This window comes from Thalassophryne amazonica, chromosome 20, assembly GCF_902500255.1.
Source record: "Thalassophryne amazonica chromosome 20, fThaAma1.1, whole genome shotgun sequence".
Taxonomy (NCBI): domain Eukaryota; kingdom Metazoa; phylum Chordata; class Actinopteri; order Batrachoidiformes; family Batrachoididae; genus Thalassophryne; species Thalassophryne amazonica.
In genome coordinates, this window is record NC_047122.1 from 5320293 (window position 1) to 5343546 (window position 23254).

General features: G+C 42.7%; 1 protein-coding gene across 1 annotated transcript in view; it reads right to left on the reverse strand.

Annotated features, from left to right (window-relative positions):
- The window catches only part of LOC117502058 (ubiquitin-conjugating enzyme E2 E2-like), a 521468-nt gene that overhangs the window by 322465 nt on the left and 175749 nt on the right, over positions 1-23254 (reverse strand). The window contains exon 3 of the mRNA XM_034161048.1: positions 21490-21540. Coding sequence (XP_034016939.1) covers positions 21490-21540 — 51 coding nt within the window. The remainder of the gene's footprint in view (positions 1-21489; positions 21541-23254) is intronic.

Consider the following 23254-nt stretch of genomic DNA (forward strand, 5'->3'; position numbering starts at 1 on the left):
ACGTCCTGGATCAATAGAGCCTGAAATGTGGAGGTTTTCAGCTTGAAACAGGCTGACGACGGCGCCTGAGAGCGCTGCACGACGTCTCGCTCCGTGGGAAGTCCTTAAAGCGACAGTATCACCTCAAAATCTCTTATCAACCGTTAAAATTTTCACCGAAAACCAGCTTAATTTTTCGAACCGTGTCCACTTCGATGTGTCTCACAGGTTTAGAAAAAATTTTGATCAAGCAAAGCGCCAGTCTCTCAGCAACTTCTCAGACAAAGTAATTCCGACGAGGGGTTGGACGACTCCTCCCACAAGGAGTGCTCACAGGCGAATGAAGTCACCGACAGGCGTGGAAAAAGTCACGCATGCGCACGAGGGATCAAGCATGTCTGACGTAAAAACATATGAATGAAATCCATATAGTTTTTGAAAAAAATAAAAAGGACCTATACTTTATGGACAGACCTCGTATTATGGACTGTAGATGATGGAATCCCTAAATTCCTTGCAATTGAACATTGAGAAACATTGTTCTTAAATTGTTGGACTATTTTTTCATGCAGATGTGATGATCCTCGCCCCATCTTTGCTTGTGAACAACTGAGACTTTTACGGATGCTCCTTTTATACCCAATCATGACACTCACAATTAGTGTCCTCAGTTCCCAAATGCTTTATTGAGTGTTGTTAGAAGGAAAGTTGATGTAACACAGTGGTAAAAATACCACTGTCCCAGCTTTTTTTGAAATGTGTTGCAGGCATCCATTTCAAAATGAACAAATATTTGCACAAAAATACTAAAGTTTATCAGTTTGAACATAAAATATCTTGTCTTTGTGGTGTATTCAATTGAATATAAGTTGAGAGGATTTGAAAATCATTGTATTGTTTTTATTTACATTTCACACAATGTCCAACTTCAGTGGAATTGGGGTTGTATAATCTTTGAAGCATTATGTCAAAACTACTTCACAAATTCTCACCAAATTTTCACCACGGATACATACTAGGCCATGGAAGACTCCCTTAAATTTTGGAGGTGATCTACATTCTGGATCAAGTTTTCACTTTATGTACGATTTGAAGAATTATGACAAAACTACTTCACAGATTCTCACCAGATTTGCACCACAGATAAATTGAAGACTGATAGACTAACAGATAGATGGAAGACTCCACTGAATTTTGGAGGTGAACCAGGTCTGGATCCGGATTCTGGATCAAGTCTCACTTCATATAGGCTTTGAAGGATTACATCAACTCTACTTAACAAATTCTCAGCAAATTTTCACCACAGATACATATTAGGCCATGGAAGATTCCATTAAATTTTGAAGGTGATCCACATCCGAATTCGGATTCTGGATCAGTCTTACTTTACGAATGTTGTAACAGCCACACATTGAGTGGCATTTTTCTCCGCGGGGTTCCGCAGCGTCCGCTGGCTTATAAAACTTGCACGATGTCATAAAAAAGAACACTTTGCGATTTTAAAAACTCAGTGACAATCACGATTACATAGTACAACACTAACATCCCCCCCCACCCATGATGAAATCAGTAGAATTCCTCAGATCTGCATTGAGTTCTCACAGTGTTGGGAAGGTGTCGTAGCACGGACCCACAACAGGGGGCGCAAATGAACGGACAATGAATAAGCCAAAAAGTAACAATTTAATGTTGTGATAATACACAACTAAATACACAGAATTTGTTCAAGCATGTCTGACGTAAAAACATATGAATGAAATCCATATAGTTTTTGAAAAAAATTAAAAGGACTGATACTTTATTGACAGCCCTCGTAGATGATTAAAAGCAATGAGTGACATCACTTCCTGTTATCCCTCTAAAGCTCCTTTTAAAATGAAGCCAAACGATGCCTTCAATAAGACGCGCAGTCCTTTGGGAAGTTAAAGGTGCTTCTTAATTCCTGGGAGCCATTAGGAGCGAGCGTTCTTCTTCTTCCCAGCCAGAGAGGATGCTGGGAGGAGGTGCTGTGATCACGAGCTGTGCTTTATTCTGGCGGGTGAAAAAAGAACTAAAGCCTGATGGGTAATGAGCTGTATCACGGCGGATGGCCTCTATGAACGCAGGCTTTTTACACTGTCAGATCAATTAGGAGGTGAGGAAAGCCGCAGAGATGCGCAGCCTTTGTTAACGCGGACTCCGTGCGCGGGCAAGCACCGTGCACTGTGAGGGAATGTATTTAGCGTGAGCTTTAATGTTGATAATGTGCCGCAGCACTTTGCTCAGTGCATTAAAGAACACAAAGAAGAGTCTAAATAAAGCGCTGGCGGTCTGACAGGTTTCCGGGGGACGACGAGGCGTCACAGTGAGGTAAACACCCTGAGGGGCTCATGAAGACAGAAATCTACATTTCAAGAACGCCGCACCGCCACTGTTGGCGCCAGTGGCTGCTCAAACACGCTCGGGCAGCCTCACCCTCATTATCGCTTAATGACTGAAGGCTGTCCACAGCCAGGCTGAATCCATCCGTCACCAGAGCACCGCTCAGTGCCGTCCAGGAACACCCCCCCCCCACCCCTTTCACACAGAAATGTCATTTTCTATAGAAATGTCTGTTTGGAAAAGAACAATTCTTCAATCTGCACGGTTTGGCCTTTACTCAGGAAACACAAAGGCCAGCGTTGTCCACGTTTGAGAGTGCCGAGCTGACAAACAGACCGTGACGTGCCGGGAGCTCGCTGCCTGTGACACAGACGCCTTCTTTTTTCCCAATTTGGACGCCGTTTTTTTGATGGATTCTTCCCGACACGTCTGTGACAAGCTGCACCTAAGACTTTCTTAATGTATTCAGCACATTGAAACAGCAAGCGATGAATACATAACAACAACAACAAGTGGTTGATCCTCCATACAAACAACGGATGAAGCAGAGTTCACAGAATTATTTTCAGCTTGATTTACCAAAACCAAACAAAACGAAACAGGAAAACTGTGAAACAGCTTCAACGATGCTCTGATCCATTCCAGAAATACCTGGAACCAAAAACATCCACAAACCAAAATTAAAACATTGTTGATCAGCAAAGGAACACTGCAAACTGCTGATTCGTGATGACTGTTATTTTAGCATCCTTCAAAGGAGCAGCACGCGCTGACGGATCCCACAGTGACTGGAGCCTTTAAAATAGGGCAGCAACAAAACAATCATAAACAAGTCCTCTGTTACAGTAGTGTTCAGAATAATAGTAGTGCTATGTGACTAAAAGGATTAATCCAGGTTTTGAGTATATTTCTTATTGTTACATGGGAAACAAGGTACCAGTAGATTCAATCGATTCTCACAAATCCAACAAGACCAAATATTCATGACATGCACACTCTTAAGACTATGAAATTGGGTTATTAGTAAAAAAAAAAGTAGACAAGGGGGTGTTCACAATAATAGTAGCATCTGCTGTTGATGCTACAAACTGAAAACTATTATGTTCCAACTGCTTTTTTATCAATCCTGTGAATCACTACACTAGTATTTAGTTGTATAACTGTTATGTGCAGACGCAGGTTGCGGACCAACGTCTGACCGAACCCAGCGCTAAATAACCAGAAAGCGGTTCCAAAAACAAAACAAATTTATTTCCCTCTTGTGCAATACTTTGTGTACAACATAAATGTGCGGTTGTCTGGCGAGGTGAAGGACGGCGCGCTCTCCAGCGCCCAAATGGCTCAAAGCTCGGCACTTCTGAACCCAGACTCACCGCCGAACACCCCCCAGGTGGATACGACAAACTGACTCTGTGAAGGATGGAAAAGGTGAGGTAAGTCAACAGAGCTACAACAAATATCCTTCAGAGGCACACACTATCAGCAACACATTCAGGTCTGAACTTAAGCTTTATGTAAATGAGCAGCTTCTCACAACAGGTGGAGGATCATCATTCCGTATGCCACGGCAGTGAGAAGCAAACTGCACAATTCTCATCACTGTTCAAATATACTGCGTAACAAAATACCAAATTACTGTTAACACTTATTCAGACAATCATCACCTCTGATGTGTGCTGACAGCATGTGTCCCTCACCCGTCCTCCTTCACAGGCACGATGTGTCAAACCCTGGCGCGGTCCTCAGCATTTCACAAACGAACGTCACAAGGTCGAGTTCCCAGCAATTCTGCTCGAATCACTCATGGCTTAAATGCAGAACGCCATCTCATTATCTGCTTCAGCTGAAAGTCTTTAAGTTTGCACGTGAGCATCATCCACAGGTGCTGCAAGTCATTAGGCCTGCACGTGAACATCCTCCACAAGTGCAGCCAATAATGCTGATGAGGGTGAAGGACTCTTCTTCCAGCACCTTCTCCACAGACAAAACCCAGTTTGCATTCCACCTGGAGAGCAAAGAAAAGAAAACAACACCAAAATATCCAGCCAAACCCCCAACACACAACAGTACCCCCCATCAATGGGAAGCCTCCCGGCGACCGAACAGACCAGGCCCGAGAACAGCACCTCCCTCCGGGGTCCATGACAGGAAGCAGACGGCATAACGCTCCCAAAGTCCACCGCAGACAGCAGGACAGGGCACCGCGGCTGGAAGGCCGGCTGGCATCAACAAAAACCCCAAAAGAGTCCCATATACAACTGAACATACAAGAAAAACACAAAACCCACCCAAACCCTCCCCAGGGGACCGTCCCATCCAACCCCGGGAAGAAAAGAAAAACACCCAAATCCAAAAACCCAACATAGCCCCAACAACACAATACAAACATAAATTCACAAAGAAAAATAACAAACAACCCCCCCAGAACGACGTGCAGAGCCCAACACCCCCCAGAAGACCTTTACCGCCAGTTCCAGGAGTAACAGCCAAAGCCGGAATCCCACAGAGGCCCCCAGGTATTGCGCCCCCCAGAGGACCGTACCATCAACCCCAGGAGGCACCCTCCCCACAACCCAGGAACCCCAGACCCCACCACACTTGGCTAGTCGGCCCCACAAGCCAATTCCCCCCCAGAGGACCGTCCCATCAACCCTGGAGGTGGAACCTGGAAGGAAACATAAAAAACACAAAAATCCAACCCCCGGCGGACATCATTAAACCACCCCGGGGGCAAATAAAATAACCGGCAAACCCTGTTACCCCCCCCCAGCACACCGAAAGACCCCAGATCACTCCCAGAGCCTATCGTCAGCTCAATTTTGGCGAACGGCACAAAACTACCAAGCTGGGGAAGGAAACAGGAAAAACTAACCCAGTCCCATCCCCTAAGCGCAGCGGAAAACCGGAAATACGTCCGGTGCCCCAAACCGACCATACCACCAGCCCATCGGGAGGGGTGGAACTACCGAAATGGCGAACGGCACAGATCGGTCCACCACTCCGACTGAGGTACGTTCCCGCTGCACCACACCCCGGTAACACCAATGACGAATGGTCAAAGGCCCACCGGGGCTGGAGTGGAACCGGGCATCAAGGATATGATTCCTTCTTTATGTTCTCTAATGTCATATACTAACACAGTGCAGAGTAGCTACCTAAACTCTGTAACGGAGATAGAGTATCTCGTCAATAGTTTTACATCCTCATTGAAGACAACTTTGGATGCTGTAGCTCCTCTGAAAAAGAGAGCTTTAAATCAGAAGTGTCTGACTCCGTGGTATAACTCATAAACTCGTAGCTTAAAGCAGATAACCCGTAAGTTGGAGAGGAAATGGCGTCTCACTAATTTAGAAGATCTTCACTTAGCCTGGAAATAGAGTCTGTTGCTCTATAAAAAAGCCCTCCGTAAAGCTAGGACATCTTTCTACTCATCACTAATTGAAGAAAATAAGAACCCCAGGTTTCTTTTCAGCACTGTAGCCAGGCTGACAAAGAGTCAGAGCTCTATTGAGCTGAGTATTCCATTAACTTTAACTAGTAATGACTTCATGACTTTCTTTGCTAACAAAATTTTAACTATTAGAGAAAAAATTACTCATAACCATCCCAAAGACGTATCGTTATCTTTGGCTGCTTTCAGTGATGCCGGTATTTGGTTAGACTCTTTCTCTCCGATTGTTCTATCTGAGTTATTTTCATTAGTTACTTCATCCAAACCATCAACATGTTTATTAGACCCCATTCCTACCAGGCTGCTCAAGGAAGCCCTACCATTATTTAATGCTTCGATCTTAAATATGATCAATCTATCTTTGTTAGTTGGCTATGTACCACAGGCTTTTAAGGTGGCAGTAATTAAACCATTACTTAAAAAGCCATCACTTGACCCAGCTATCTTAGCTAATTATAGGCCAATCTCCAACCTTCCTTTTCTCTCAAAAATTCTTGAAAGGGTAGTTGTAAAACAGCTAACTGATCATCTGCAGAGGAATGGTCTATTTGAAGAGTTTCAGTCAGGTTTTAGAATTCATCATAGTACAGAAACAGCATTAGTGAAGGTTACAAATTATCTTCTTATGGCCTCGGACAGCGGACTCATCTCTGTGCTTGTTCTGTTAGACCTCAGTGCTGCTTTTGATACTGTTGACCATAAAATTTTATTACAGAGATTAGAGCATGCCATAGGTATTAAAGGCACTGCGCTGCGGTGGTTTGAATCATATTTGTCTAATAGATTACAATTTGTTCATGTAAATGGGGAATCTTCTTCACAGACTAAAGTTAATTATGGAGTTCCACAAGGTTCTGTGCTAGGACCAATTTTATTCACTTTATACATGCTTCCCTTAGGCAGTATTATTAGACGGTATTGCTTAAATTTTCATTGTTACGCAGATGATACCCAGCTTTATCTATCCATGAAGCCAGAGGACACACACCAATTAGCTAAACTGCAGGATTGTCTTACAGACATAAAGACATGGATGACCTCTAATTTCCTGCTTTTAAACTCAGATAAAACTGAAGTTATGGTACTTGGCCCCACAAATCTTAGAAACATGGTGTCTAACCAGATCCTTACTCTGGATGGCATTACCCTGACCTCTAGTAATACTGTGAGAAATCTTGGAGTCATTTTTGATCAGGATATGTCATTCAAAGTGCATATTAAACAAATATGTAGGACTGCTTTTTTGCATTTACGCAATATCTCTAAAATCAGAAAGGTCTTGTCTCAGAGTGATGCTGAAAAACTAATTCATGCATTTATTTCCTCTAGGCTGGACTATTGTAATTCATTATTATCAGGTTGTCGTAAAAGTTCCCTAAAAAGCCTTCAGTTAATTCAAAATGCTGCAGCTAGAGTACTGACGGGGACTAGAAGGAGAGAGCATATCTCACCCATATTGGCCTCTCTTCATTGGCTTCCTGTTAATTCTAGAATAGAATTTAAAATTCTTCTTCTTACTTATAAGGTTTTGAATAATCAGGTCCCATCTTATCTTAGGAACCTCGTAGTACCATATCACCCCAATAGAGCACTTCGCTCTCAGACTGCAGGCTTACTTGTAGTTCCTAGGGTTTGTAAGAGTAGAATGGGAGGCAGAGCCTTCAGCTTTCAGGCTCCTCTCCTGGGGAACCAGCTCCCAATTCAGATCAGGGAGACAGACACCCTCTCTACTTTTAAGATTAGGCTTAAAACTTTCCTTTTTGCTAAAGCTTATAGTTAGGGCTGGATCAGGTGACCCTGAACCATCCCTTAGTTATGCTGCTATAGACGTAGACTGCTGGGGGGTTCCCATGATGCACTGTTTCTTTCTCTTTTTGCTCTGTATGCACCACTCTGCATTTAATCATTAGTGATCGATCTCTGCTCCCCTCCACAGCATGTCTTTTTCCTGGTTCTCTCCCTCAGTCCCAACCAGTCCCAGCAGAAGACTGCCCCTCCCTGAGCCTGGTTCTGCTGGAGGTTTCTTCCTGTTAAAAGGGAGTTTTTCCTTCCCACTGTAGCCAAGTGCTTGCTCACAGGGGGTCGTTTTGACCGTTGGGGTTTTACATAATTATTGTATGGCCTTGCCTTACAATATAAAGTGCCTTGGGGCAACTGTTTGTTGTGATTTGGCGCTATATAAAAAAAATTGATTGATTGATTGATCAACCAAACCCAGAAAAACGCCCCTGACAACCCCCCCCTAGGTGCAGAGGTTTTCTGAGAAACGCTCAGTGTAACCAACCTGCACCACCCCACAACCCAAAAGACAAACGGTCTTAGAGCATGTGAGGCTGGGGTTAGGGAAACAGGGAAATAAAAACAACAAAACAAAACGACCCAATCCTCAAACAGAAATTACCTAAATTCAAATAATGATTACCTGAGTCCAGCCGAGCTCCGAACTGCCAGTCGTTCACTCCACCAGAACCGCCTGTAAATCCCCAAACAATTTATAACCCCTTACAAGAAAACAAAAACAGCCCAAATAACTAAACAACCAAAGATCTGACCCTTTTTTTTTTGTGTCCATTATTATGCCTGTCTAAGAACACCTGGAGATACGTCATTGTTATCTTTCTTGACGCCTATGTGACCGGGGCAATATGGCGGCTTCAGCTCGTCCTAGCTGCATGGGCTCATCCGCAAGAGGAGCCAGAGGTCCCGTCGGAGGAGTCTCAGTGGGGCGAAGAAGAGGCAGCCCTGATCTGTGTTGGGGAAAGCCCCGAGACGAAAAGACCCACTCTGATGTCCATCCTCTCTCGCGTCCACGCTCCTTTATCCGATCATCTAGACGAATAGCCAAAGATATTAGCTCATCTAAATCTTTTGGTTCGTCACGGACTGCTAGCTCGTCTTTTAATGAATCGTTCAAACCATCCACAAACACCCCTCTCAAAGCTGCGGCATTCCAACCAGACTGAGCAGAAAAAATTTGGAAATCCACGGTATAATCCACCGCACTCCGCCTCCCCTTGGGTGACGGAGTTATCTGCACCAGTATCGATAGTGCCGCAGCTGGAGCAGCAGGAAGCAGAACAGCTTGCGCTGCAAGCTCCGTAATGCGAGCATCTGTTTGTTTAATTTGATTTGCGAGAGGCCGTAATTGCTCCCATATCTTCTCCAAGTATTCTTGAACTCTTTCAGCAAAAGGAACCGCTTCTGCCGCTGGGTCCATTTTGGAATGGCCGGGAACTACTGTTATGTGCAGACGCAGGTTGAGGAGCGGACCAACGTCTGACCGAACCCAGCGCTAAATAACCAGAAAGCGGTTCCAAAAACAAAACAAATTTATTTCCCTCTTGTGCAATACTTTGTGTACAACATAAATGTGCGGTTGTCTGGCGAGGTGAAGGACGGCGCGCTCTCCAGCGCCCAAATGGCTCAAAGCTCAGCGCTTCTGGACCCAGACTCACCGCCGAACACCCCCCAGGTGGATACGACAAACTGACTCTGTGAAGGATGGAAAAGGTGAGGTAAGTCAACAGAGCTACAACAAATATCCTTCAGAGGCACACACTATCAACAACACATTCAGGTCTGAATTTAAGCTTTATGTAAATGAGCAGCTTCTCACAACAGGTGGAGGATCATCATTCCGTACGCCACGGCAGTGAGAAGCAAACTGCACAATTCTCATCACTGTTCAAAGTTACTGCGTAACAAAATATCAAATTACTGTTAACACTTATTCATACAATCATCACCTCTGATGTGTGCTGACAGCATGTGTCCCTCACCCGTCCTCCTTCACAGGCACGATGTGTCAAACCCTGGTGCGGTCCTCAGCGTCTCACAAACGAACGTCACCAGGTCAAGTTCCCAGCAATTCTGCTCGAATCACTCATGGCTTAAATGCAGAACGCCATCTCATTATCTGCTTCAGCTGAAAGTCTTTAAGTTTGCACATGAGCATCATCCACAGGTGCTGCAAGTCATTAGGCCTGCACGTGAACATCCTCCACAAGTGCAGCCAATAATGCTGATGAGGGTGAAGGACTCTTCTGCCAGCACCTTCTCCACAGACAAAACCCAGTTTGCATACCACCTGGAGAGCAAAGAAAAGAAAACAACACCAAAATATCCAGCCAAACCCCCCAACACACAACAATAACCACCATTTTTAATGATTTCTTCACATCTGCGAGGCATTAATTTTGTTGGTTTGGAACCAAGATTTTGCTCGTTTACTAGTGTGCTTGGGGTCATTGTCTTGTTGAAACACCCATTTCAAGGGCATGTCCTCTTCAGCATAAGGCAACATGACCTCTTCAAGTATTTTGACATATCCAAACTGATCCATGATACCTGGTATGCGATATATAGGCCCAACACCATAGTAGGAGAAACATGCCCATATCATGATGCTTGCACCACCATGCTTCACTGTCTTCACTGTGAACTATGGGTTGAATTCAGAGTTTGGGGGTCGTCTCACAAACTGTCTGTGGCCCTTGGACCCAAAAAGAACAATTTTACTCTCATCAGTCCACAAAATATTCCTCCATTTCTCTTTAGGCCAGTTGATGTGTTCTTTAGCAAATTGTAACCTCTTCTGCACGTCTTTTATTTAACAGAGGGACTTTGCGGGGGATTCTTGCAAATAAATTAGCTTCACACAGGCGTCTTTTAACTGTCACAGCACTTACAGGTAACTCCAGACTGTCTTTGATCATCCTGGAGCTGATCATTGGGTGAGCCTTTGCCATTCTGGTTATTCTTCTATCCATTTTGATAGTTGTTTTCCATTTTCTTCCACGCGTCTCTGGTTTTTTTTTTTATCCATTTTAAAGCATTGGAGATCATTGTAGATGAACAGCCTATAATTTTTTGCACCTGCGTATAAGTTTTCCCCTCTCCAATCAACTTTTTAATCAAACTACGCTGTTCTTCTGAACAATGTCTTGAACGTCCCATTTTCCTCAGGCTTTCAAAGAGAAAAGCATGTTCAACAGGTGCTGGCTTCATCCTTAAATAGGGGACACCTGATTCTCACCTGTTTGTTCCACAAAATTGACGAACTCACTGACTGAATGCCACACTACTATTATTGTGAACACCCCCTTTTCTACTTTTTTTTTACTAATAGCCCAATTCCATAGCCTTAAGAGTGTGCATATCATGAATGCTTGGTCTTGTTGGATTTGTGAGAATCTACTGAATCTACTGGTACCTTGTTTCCCATGTAACAATAAGAAATATACTCAAAACCTGGATTAATCTTTTTAGTCACATAGCACTATTATTATTCTGAACACTACTGTCCATGTTTGTCCATAAAATGCCAAAAAAAAACAATGAGAAATCTGCATCAGTGTCTCCCAAAACAAAAGATGACATTCTGAAATATCTTGTCCACAACCAAAGATATCCTGCTTGTTTTCCAAGAGAAAGAAAGAAATAATCATTTTTTCTAGATGGCAAATTGCATTATTATTATTATTTGGGTTTTCTTAGTAGTTTGGAAGGTCCTGCAACTTGAACTCTGACATGACCTCTGAAATGAAAAATTCAAGAGCTGATAATACAGGAAAAAAGTGCGACTTATATGCCAGAAAATCTGGTCATAATTGTAGCACGATGGCCTCAATTAGACCTGATTAAATAAAATATATTAATCCTCTCTCAACCACAAAAACCCACTGGAGACAGAGACTGCGTTTCCATCCCAGTTGAAAAATTCTTAATAAGTCATCTGGAGATCTTCAGATAAGTTTTGGAGACATCACCAGATGGACCAACACTGCTTTCCAGCGAAAAACAAGGTGATAAATCCAGAGTTCTTCAAAGAAAAACCCTCAGTGAAACTCAGGTCATTATGAATTATACGTCGTTATAACGGCTTAACGTCAGAATCTGAGCTTTTCCAGGACAGGAGGAGACCTAAAATATAATCAAATTAAGGCAGGAACCTCTCCAGACTATGAAAATTCCCCCACAACCAGATGGGAGCCATAAATCTTTGGGTCTCCACAACTTACTTTATCCTGAGTAAAGCGGTTTGAAATAAAAAATTTAGACAAGTATTCCTTTCATTGATATCTATGAAATGCTTTGCATGTGGTCATTCCATTTAGTGATGTGCTCATGTTAACTGATGTGTGTGTGCATGACCTTTCTCCAGTATCTAGAATGTTGATGTTGAAGTACTCTGTTTATCCAAAGGATATGTTTAAATGTCTAGTAATAATGTGTCCATTTGAGTGTCTTACAACAAATAGATATACCGCAAATTAATTAATGTGTTTAAATAGTGACTCATTTCTGTCTGCCCTCTTTTGAACACATGAAGTTTCTGTGAGATTACACCTACCCTAAATGGGCGGAGTTTGGTGATATAAGTCCCCCTTTAAAAGTTAGAACAGAGTCTTGCCTCGCTCTCTTCTGCCACCTCTTCTGCAACTTTTTCCTCTCTCTTTTGCTTAATGCTTAATTTCATTGTGGGCCAAAGCCTCATTGCGAAGCAAAGCTACGCTAAGCTAAGCTACCATGTGGCATTCATTCATTCTTTACTTTTGGGACAAACTCAAAGTTTAACCTGACACTTTAAAGGCGTCAAGTCTTTTGAATTTCTAAGAGAACTTCCGAGCTGAACTTTTCAAATTAAGAGCGAATTTACAGAAAGGCGACGTTTCCTTTTTCATGATAAATTTTTCTAATGCTCTTAAAGTTTTCACAAAATTGCAATTCACATAGATTTTTAATCTGGTCCAAACAAAGTTTTTGAAAGCTACTAAGAACCCCTTTTCAACAAAAACCTTCCACCTCTGGGTCACTGCACACTGACACGGAGCTGATTCCAAACCTGACTGCAGCCGTTAAAGCTGGTAAAACCAGCCGACACCATCCCTGGGATCACCCGGGGACACCTCTGAGGGAACCCCTCCAACCCAGGTGAGCTCACGCTGCCCGATGTCTATGACAGACAGACGGAACCAGCCCTCCACAGCAGCTAATCGACCCAGTCCAGGCTCCATGAAGGAAGTTTGTTGTCAATGGAAACAGGTGGCTTTCATCCCTTTGCTTTAAAACATTCATGTAATATTTTCCTTCATAATTGGCTTCAAAATTCATAACTAAATTCTAATCAGTTTTATTTACTTAAAGTTTTAAGCGTCACCTCTTTCTTCCAACGTCTCATGAGTGAGTAAGAAAATTGTTTCCATGAATGAACTTCATTTTCATCAGTGTCTATAAAATGCCAGTCAAATGTTCATTTCTTGTATAAATTGTAAATAAATTGTAAATATTTTCTGCTGTGGCTTATTTTGGTACAGAAGGAAACTCTTGGTCAACCGTATTATGAGAATTCATCAAAGTGGAAAAGTGTGCTGTGGTCTGATGAGTCCACATTTCAAATTGCTTTTGGAAATCATGGACGTCATGTCCTCTGGACAAAAGAGGAAAAAGGCCATCCAGATTGTTACCAGCACAAAGTTCAAAAGCCAGCATCTGTGATGGTATGGGGGTGTGTTAGTGCCCATGGCATGGACAACTTACACATCTGTGATGGCACCATCAATGCTGAAAGGTACATCCAGGTTTTGGAGCAACACATGCTGCCATCCAAGCAACGTCTTTTTCAGGGATGTCCCTGCTTATTTCAGCAAGACAATGCCAAGACACATTCTGCACGTGTTACAACAGCGTGGCTTCATAGTAAAAGAGTGAGTGTCATGATTGGGTATAAAAGGAGTATCCCCAAAAGGCTCAGCCATTCACAAGCAAAGATGTTGCAAGAAACTTGTTGCAGGCATCCATTTCAAAATGAGCAAATATATATAGTATATACAAAAACAAAAGTCTATCAGTTTGAACATTTTCTTTGTGGTGTATTCAATTGAATATAGGTTGAAGAGGGTTTGCAAATCATTGTCATCTGTTTATGTGTTTGTGTCGCATATAAATCAAAGTCACAGCAGTTTCGCGCAACCGTGCTCTAATGACCCCATCCACATTGAGGAGATTTTCAGTTGTAATGAAAAACTATGTGCCTGGAGTAGAGTCGAGTCAAGCCGAGCCAAGTAGTACTAGAACTATATAATGAAAAAGCACCAAAAGTTCCTATCCTCACCTATGGTTATGAACTTTGGGTAATGACCGAAAGAATAAGGTTCTGGATACAAGCAGCGGAAATGAGATTCCTCCAACGGACATCTGGACTTACACTCCAGGATAGGCCGAGAAGTTCAACTATCTGGGAGGGAGAGTAGAGCTGCTGCTTCTTTGCATCAACGGAAGTAAACTGAGGTGGTTCAAGAATCTGGTGAGGAGGCCCCCTGGTAGACTCCTCCCTGGGAGGTCTTCCAGGCATGCCCAAGGACATGCTGGAGGGATTATATTTCCCAACTGTCTTGGGAATGCCTTGGGATCCCTTGGGAACAGAGGACTTGCCCGAGGATAGGAAAGTGAGGGCTGAACTGCTTATTCTACTGCTCCCACAACCTAGGTCTGGATAAGCGGCAGAATATGAAAGAATGAATGTCCGTAAAGGCTGGCTGGGATGGATTAACTCACTCACTCACCCACACGTCTGCATTTTTCATTTCCAAGCTCGAAGTTGTTACCAGCATACAAAATAAACGGAACCAAATATACAGTAGTGTTCAGAATAATAGTAGTGCTATGTGACTAAACTAAACTATGTGACTAAAACTACTAAGAAAACCCAAATAATAATAATAATAATAATAATAATAATAATGCAATTTGTCATCCAGAAAATATGATTATTTCTTTATTTCTCTTGGAAAACAAGCAGAATATCTTTGGTTGTGGACAAGGTATTTCAGAATGTCATCTTTTGTTTTGGGAGACACTGATGCAGATTCCTCATTGTTTTTTGGGCATTTTATGGACAAACACATACAGTAGTGTTCAGAATAATAGTAGTGTTATGTGACTAAAAAGATTAATCCAGGTTTTGAGTATATTTCTTATTGTTACATGGGAAACAAGGTACCAGTAGATTCAGTAGATTCTCACAAATCCAACAAGACCAAGCATTCATGATATGCACACTCTTAAGGCTATGAAATTGGGCTATTAGTAAAAAAAAGTGGAAAAGAGGGTGTTCACAATAATAGTAGTGTGGCATTCAGTCAGTGAGTTCGTCAATTTTGTGGAACAAAAAGGTGTGAATCAGGTGTCCCCTATTTAAGGATGAAGCCAGCACCTGTTGAACATGCTTTTCTCTTTGAAAGCCTGAGGAAAATGGGATGTTTAAGACATTGTTCAGAAGAACAGCGTAGTTCGATTAAAAAGTTGATTGGAGAGGGGAAAACTTATACGCAGGTGCAAAAAATTATAGGCTGTTCATCTACAATGATCTCTAATGCTTTAAAATGGACAAAAAAAACCAGAGACGCGTGGAAGAAAACAGAAAACAACCATCAAAATGAATAGAAGAATAACCAGAATGGCAAAGGCTGTTATGTGCCGACGCGGGTTGAAGAGCGGACCTGCGTCTGAGTGAACCCAGTGCTAAATAACCAGAAAGCGGTTCCAAAAACAAAACAGTTTTATTTCCCCTTTTGTGCAATACTTAGTGTACAACATAAAAGTGCGTTTGTCTGGCGGAGTGAAGGACGGCGCGCTCTCCAGCGCCCAAAGGGATCGAAGCCCGGCGCTTCTGGACTCAACTTCACCGCCAAACACCCCCCAAGTGGACACGACAAACTGACTCTCTGATGTGTGCTGACAGCATGTGTCCCTCACCCGTCCTCCTTCACAGGCACGATGTGTCAAACCCAGGCGCGGCCCTCAGCGTCTCACAAACGAACGTCACAAGGTCGAGTTCCCGGCAATTCTGCTTGAATCACTCATGGCTTAAATGCAGAACGCCATCTCATTATCTGCTTCAGCTGAAAGTCTTTAAGTCTGCACGTGAGCATCATCCACAGGTGCTGCGAGTCATTAGGCCTGCACATGAACATCCTCCACAAGTGCAGCCAATAATGTTGATGAGGGTGAAGGATTCTTCTGCCAGCACCGTCTCCACAGACAAAAACCAGTTTGCATACCACCTGGAGAGCAAAGAAAAGAAAACAACACAAAAAAATCCAGCCAAACCCCCCAACACACAACAAAGGCTCACCCATTGATCAGCTCCAGGATGATCAAAGAACGTCTGGAGTTACCTGTAAGTGCTGTGGCAGTTAGAAGACGCCTGTGTGAAGCTAATTTATTTGCAAGAATCCCCCGCAAAGTCCCTCTGTTAAATAAAAGACGTGCAGAAGAGGTTACAATTTGCCAAAGAACACATCAACTGGCCTAAAGAGAAATGGAGGAATATTTTGTGGACTGATGAGAGTAAAATTGTTCTTTTTGGGTCCAAGGGCCACAGACAGTTTGTGAGACGACCCCCAAACTCTGAATTCAAGCCACAGTTCACAGTGAAGACAGTGAAGCATGGTGGTGCAAGCATCATGATATGGGCATGTTTCTCCTACTATGGTGTTGGGCCTATATATCGCATACCAGGTATCATGGATCAGTTTTGGATATGAATACTTGAAGAGGTCATGTTGCCTTATGCTGAAGAGGACATGCCCTTGAAATGGGTGTTTCAACAAGACAATGACCCCAAGCACACTAGTAAACGAGCAAAATCTTGGTTCCAAACCAACAAAATTAATGCCTCGCAGATGTGAAGAAATCATTAAAAACGGTGGTTATACAACTAAATACTAGTTTAGTGATTCACAGGATTGATAAAAAAGCAGTTGGAACATAATAGTTTTCAGTTTGTAGCGTCAACAGCAGATGCTACTATTATTGTGAACACCCCCTTGTCTATTTTTTTTTACTAATAACCCAATTTCGTAGTCTTAAGAGTGTGCATATCATGAATGCTTGGTCTTGTTGGATTTGTGAGAATCGGCTGAATCTACTGGTACCTTGTTTCCCATGTAACAATAAGAAATATACTCAAAACCTGGATTAATCCTTTTAGTCACATAGCACTACTATTATTCTAAACACTACTGTATAACTACGGACCTAATCTGAAGTATTGCAAATCACAGTTGGTATTCAGCCACGTTTTATCAGAATTGCATTTAAGGGATGAGTTATTCTCTCTTTTGACACAGAGTCATTCCAGCAGTACCCAAGGTTCCTCTGAAGACACCTAGTACCAAAGATATGCAGTCATCGTCTTAGGCCACTGGTTAGCATTAAGTGTCAAAACCACACACCAGGGGTACCCAAGTTCGGTCCTCGAGATCGACCTTCCTGACTCTCTTAGTTGTCTCCCTGCTCCAACACACCTGAATCCAATGAAAGACTCATTAAAAGCCTGCTAACGAGTCTTTCATTGGATTCAGGTGTGCTGGAACAGGGAGACAACTAAGAGTGTCAGGAATGTAGATCTCGAGAACCGAACTTGGGCACCCCGCTGTACACCAAGGCAGGTAGCAGCAGACTTGGACCTTCGTTCTCCTGCATAGCGATAGGCATCACCAAACTCCTCAATCCAGCAACCTCATGGCCCCACAAGCTCTTCTCATATGCCTCTCAATCTCAAAGACTGAGGGCCCAGAGACATGCAGGTCACTGCCAAGACAAGTGAATGTCTTTACATTCACAGCTTCAAGGTAGTCAAGTGGAACAGCCCCACAAAGTTCATCACAACACCAGCAATTCCAACAGCAATTAACACCCAAAAATAGCAAGTAGCCCTTGAAAAGGAAGACAACGAAAACCAAAATGGAAGAAAGAGGAAGACCTGCTGCTGGGTGCAGCAACAGCACATACCACTTCAGCACCACATGGATGAGAGCTGAGAAAAAGAAACATGAATACAGACTGTAAACATCATCAGTGCAGCTTTACTGCTGACTGCACTGCTGTGGAATGGAGAAAAACAAAAAGTGGTACCAAGAGATAACAGCTTAGAATAAAGCAGCAGCTGTTCCAGGCTGCAGAAATTCAGATGATTTTTTCAGAGTCAGCATTTATGCTGTAAACGCTGAGTCGAGAACAACTAACCGCTAATGACAGCATTAATACAGCCGTGCGACAACAGAAGGCTGTGTAGCAAAAATTTATGTCCACAATCTACAGTTCAGTACCAAATTTTTGCTTTTTGCATCCGTTGTATGAATACCACAAGGAGCCTGTGCACGTGCAGAGCGACAGGAAGTGGAAAGCTGTTTTGGCAGGTTCAAAATAAAAGTCCATTTATTTTGCCGACAATTTACATTAGGCTCACCACAGTGGGTTAGTGGTTAGCACCGTTGCCTCACAGGAAGAAGGCTGCGGGATCGATTCCCACCTGGTCCTTTCTGTGTGGAGTTTGCATGTTCTCCCCATGTTTGTGTGGGTTCTCTCCGGGTGCTCCGCCTTCCTCCCACATTCAAACACATGCAGGTTAGGTGGATTGGAAACTTGAAATTAGGTGTGTATGTGTGTGTGTGTGTCCATCCATATGTGACCATGGGACAAACTGCCATTAGTCCAGGGTGAACACGCCCCATGACTGCTGGGATATGCTCCACCCCCATGAACCTTGGAGTCAGTAAGTATAGAAAATTAATGATTTATATTATATAACAGCTGAGAGGATCCTTGTCATTTGATTGGTGCTTTGTATGTCACATGACATGGATTAATTCATCCCATTTGTGTTGAATTACATTTAAAGTGCAAATTTGGTTCCATACATTTGGTACCATTGCACTCTGCACATGTGCACACACACACGCAAATGAACACTTGTGCTCGCACACGCATGCGCACACATGCTTGTGAATGCGCAAGCACGCTCACATGCTCATGCACGCTCGCCCACATGTGTTCATGTGCGCACCCACACACACGAAACAAATCCGCTGTGCTGTCTGGAGGCTGTTGGCAGGAAGTTGGAATGAAAAGCTGGACTCATTTCTGATGTGATTTTTTTTTTTTTTTTTTTTGCTGCGCTGAGGATGTACAGTCTTTTTTTGGTAGGACACTGGTTGCATGTGTGTGCGCAGGAGACAACAACACGATGATTTAATTGAGCGAACTGACGCTGCTAATTCTTTTAACACACACACACACACACAATCCACTCTGCTGTAAGACGTCTGGATGCATGAAGACCTGGTCACATGAAACGCTGACGTGATTTTTGGCTGGACTTTTTCTTTTTTTTTTATGGGAATCCAAGTCAGTGCACAGTATCACTGGGCTACACGTCACAATTTGGACTTGAGCGGCAGTGAAACACCAAAATGTAAGTCCCTTTTCTGTTGTTTCTAAATTAATAAAATGTCAAATGATGACAAGGATCTATGTTAGCTTTCAATGGAACAAATATTTAATTAAATAATTAAATTTAATATTTGTTCCATTGAACTCAGAAACATTATTTGGATATGAGGCTGTTTTTGGAGCGGCTTTCCTCTTACACACACAATTCCACCTGCTCTGTGCGCTGGACGCTGTATATAAAATAATTATTTTGTAGGATTAATCATTTTCTGCCAAACCTTGGATGCTGAAAACACCTCTAATCACTTCTGGAATCACAGAGGACTGTTTCATCTGGACACTTTTTTTTCCTCTCTTTCCTGCTCCTTTTCCTCCTGTTCCTGTGGAACAGCTTAAGGTAACTATTTTTAATGTTTTTATAGCTTGATAAAACAGTTCCTAGCTGTAAAAGTATGTCTATAGATGATTTAATATCTTGTTAATGGATCACATGAGCTCCGCTGTGTGTGCGCACTGACGCAGTGACTCATCATCACGCTTCAAACAAGCATTTAGGCAGAACAACAGGTCACAAAAGAGTGAATTTTCAGTCAATATTGGGTGACTGCGTGAAAGTGGATGAGTGTTTAAAGCCATGGCAGATAATAACTCCAGTGAAGCCGCTAAAATCAGAGCAGAAGCTGTGCAGCCACACAGAAGGAGAGCATGCAAAAGACCGATTTTGAAGACATAAGACAAAGTTATGTGTAAAAGTTTGTATAACACAAAAGTTGTACCATGGTGACTTGTAAGGTGTGGAAGAAATACAGAAATATATATCTGGTCTGGTCTGCTTGAGGTTTCTTCCTCAGAGGGAGTTTTTCCTTACCACTGTTGCTCTGGGGGTTAGTAAGGTTAGACCTTACTTGTGCAAAGCTCCTTGAGGCAACTCTGTTGTGATTTGGTGCTACATAAATGAAAATAAATTGAAATTGAAATATTAAAACATGCATGTTCATTCCTTCTATATAAGCACCTGTAAAAGTATGTTTATGATCAATTTAACATCTTGTTCATGGATCAGATGAGGCGCACTCTGTGCACGCTGACTGGCACCCAAGATGAGCATTTACGCAAAACGCCAGCTCACAAAAGAATGATTTTGCAGTCAATAACGGACAAACACAAAGTTTTAAGTTGGATCACAGTGCAAAAGTGGCTGTGTGTTTAAAGCCTCAGAAGAAATAATGCCAAACAAGCTGCAAAAGGAGTGCAGAGCTGTCCAGGAATGCAGAACGAGAGCATGCAAAAAAGTGATTTTGCATACATAACACAAAGTTAAAGTTGGATCACGGTGACTGTAAGCCGCGGAAGAAATAAAGAAATAATTTTCTTTTTTCTTTGGAAGTGATCCACAGTTGCAGCAGCGGGTGTATCTAATTAAAGCGTCACCTCATTGTGGTGTCTTTTTGTGTGGTCACAGAGAGCTGGGTGAACACACAGAACTGCTGCATTTAATGACTCTGGAACTCAGGTGAACAGCAGCCTGGTGCACACCGGCCGTGTCGTGCCAAAGTAGTTATCTCCGTCAGAGTTTGTATCCCCTGGCGCAGGAGCGCACACTCACTCAGTGCAGCGTCATTTTTTTGGGCTGCATTTAAAAAATGTGACATCTTGAATGGATGCTGTGAATTAAAAACCCAAACTTTAAAGGGACCAAGTGTGGGAGGGCTGGAAGTTTGGACCAAACCCATGACTAAACGTGCACCAGCGTCATGTTAACATGGCACTACATGGATCATATGTGGCTGGATCATATCCTGCAACATGAGCCACTCGAGGCACAAATGACATGTCGGTCGTGGCTCACTAGAGGCTGACACGTGGCACATGTGAGGTACAGAGAGGCACGTGGAGGCACCTTAGTAGCAGATACGTGACGGCTAAAAATGTGGATCATTCTTCAATAATCACTGACACACCCATGCCTGGCTCATTATTCATGGCTTATTATTAGGTGGGACTGAGGCTTAAGATATCTTCATTTCAGAACTTTGATTCTCAAAAAGGTCCACAGTTTGACAAATGCTGACTCAACTGGAGAAAAAACAAATCTCAGCATGATGACTGAACACGCGTTGATTGATAGCAGAAACTTCTGAAAGAAACCATGCAAATCAGCTCAGCTGCAGCGAGCCTGACGGAGCGACAGCAAACACACTGCTGCTGCCACACCCATCGTCACGGTAAACCCTGCCGATCAGGTCAGCCGCACACATATTTATTCTAATTCTGCTCAGAGAGACTGACACATACTTAAAAATATGTAGAAACTCTAACCCTCATAAGCCCAAGCTTGTGGCACAATAATCTTCATGTGAGACTCATAAGACTCACCGAGCCCACACCATCCATACACATACACACACACAAATACAGGCCCTCATAGCCCGACAGAAAACACGCAATAAACACACTCCTACCTGCAATTTGGCGGCGGGTCCAAGGTTATCTCTGCCAGCTCCTTCTGGATTCTGAAAAGAAAGACAGGCGCTATAATCAAACACACACACAACAGACACAGTTACACAAATCTTGCCTGGAAAATCAATCTCCAAGTGTACACTCTGACAAGCACACTGATTTGCTAATGAGCTCCTGAGTGCTGATGCAGGTCCAGGGGCAGCTGCTGCTAACTAATTTTGTTGTGTGTGCCAATAATGACATGTTTGTTCAGCGCATTTATAGAGATGAGGAAGTGTTGTCAAAACTGAAACAGAAAAGTGATTTGTTTTTCTTTTCTACTTACCTCTGAAAGTACCTTTTTAACTTAAGGATGACTTAAAGACCATCTATTATCAGTGCTTCCAGAAGGGGCGGTTGTCAGCCCAATTGGGCTCCTTTTACTGGCTCCTGGGCGGGAAAAAGTGTTGGGCGAGTGCATATACAGTGTGAACACAAAACACTCCTTGGTTTCAAATATTTATAATATCAAAAGTTACATGAATAATTTTCCAATTTTGGTACCTACAGTTGCAGAAACTCAAGTTTTTTTTTTTCTCTTTTGCAGATTTTTTTCTTCAAAATTGTAAAATTATTCATGTAACTTTTGATATTATAAATATTTGAAACCAATATTTATTGAAATATTTATTGATGTGTTTGATACAATCTCTGAATACGAGGTCTGTCCAAAAAGTATCGGACCTTTTTATTTTTTGCAAAAACCATATGGATTTGAATCACATGTGATTGCATCAGCCAAGCTTGAACCTTCGTGCGCATGCATGAGTTTTTTCATGCCTGTTGGTTGCGTCATTCGCCTGTGAGCAGGCTTTGAGTGAGCAATGGTCCACCCCTCTCGTCGTTTTTTTTATTGCGAATAAATGTCTGAACGATTTGGAGCTTTGTGAGACCAACACGGAGGTGGTTTTGTCCTGCGCAATAAACAGCACGGTGGTGCATCAGTCCGCTTTTCTTTCCATGAAAAAAACTCCTTTAATAGTGGAATGTGCTGAAAAAGTGCTGATGTCCATGCCTTTTTCCTTTTTTTGTGGAAGTCAGACGACGTCCCGGATCAACAAAGCCTTCACGTTGGAAATGATCTGGTTGATTCAGCCTGTCGATCGGCGCTGGGAGCGCGGTGTGCTCTCAGCAGTTGTGGGCCATCCTTAAAGCGGCAGTAACACTCCTTAATCTGTGTAATCCCCACAAAATCGTCCCTGAAAGCCATATTAATTTTCCGAACGGTGTCCACCTGGAGGTCTCTCACAGTTTCTGGAAAAAAACTGATGCAGCAAAGCTCCAAATCGTTCAGACATTTATTCGCAATAAAAAAAAAACGACGAGAGGGGTGGACCACTGCTCACACAAAGCCTGCTCACAGGTGAATGACGCAACCGACAGGCATGAAAAAACTCACGCATGTGCACAAAGGTTCAAGCTTGGCTGATGCAATCACACGTGATTCAAATCCATATGGTTTTTGCAAAAAATAAAAAGGTCTGATACTTTTTGGACAGACCTCGTATAGTCAAACAGCCGTATTAAGTCTAATATCAGTTAACTTATCTCTTTAGTGTTCTAGTTTTACAGATTTTAATGTGTATTACTGCTAATGTGTTTTATACAGTAAACCTTCCAGTAATGAGATTACTTTCATTCATTTGACAATATTTATTAAATTTTTCACAAGAATACTTTTGTTTTTCTCCCTTACTACAAACGGTATAACATTAGTTTTCATTA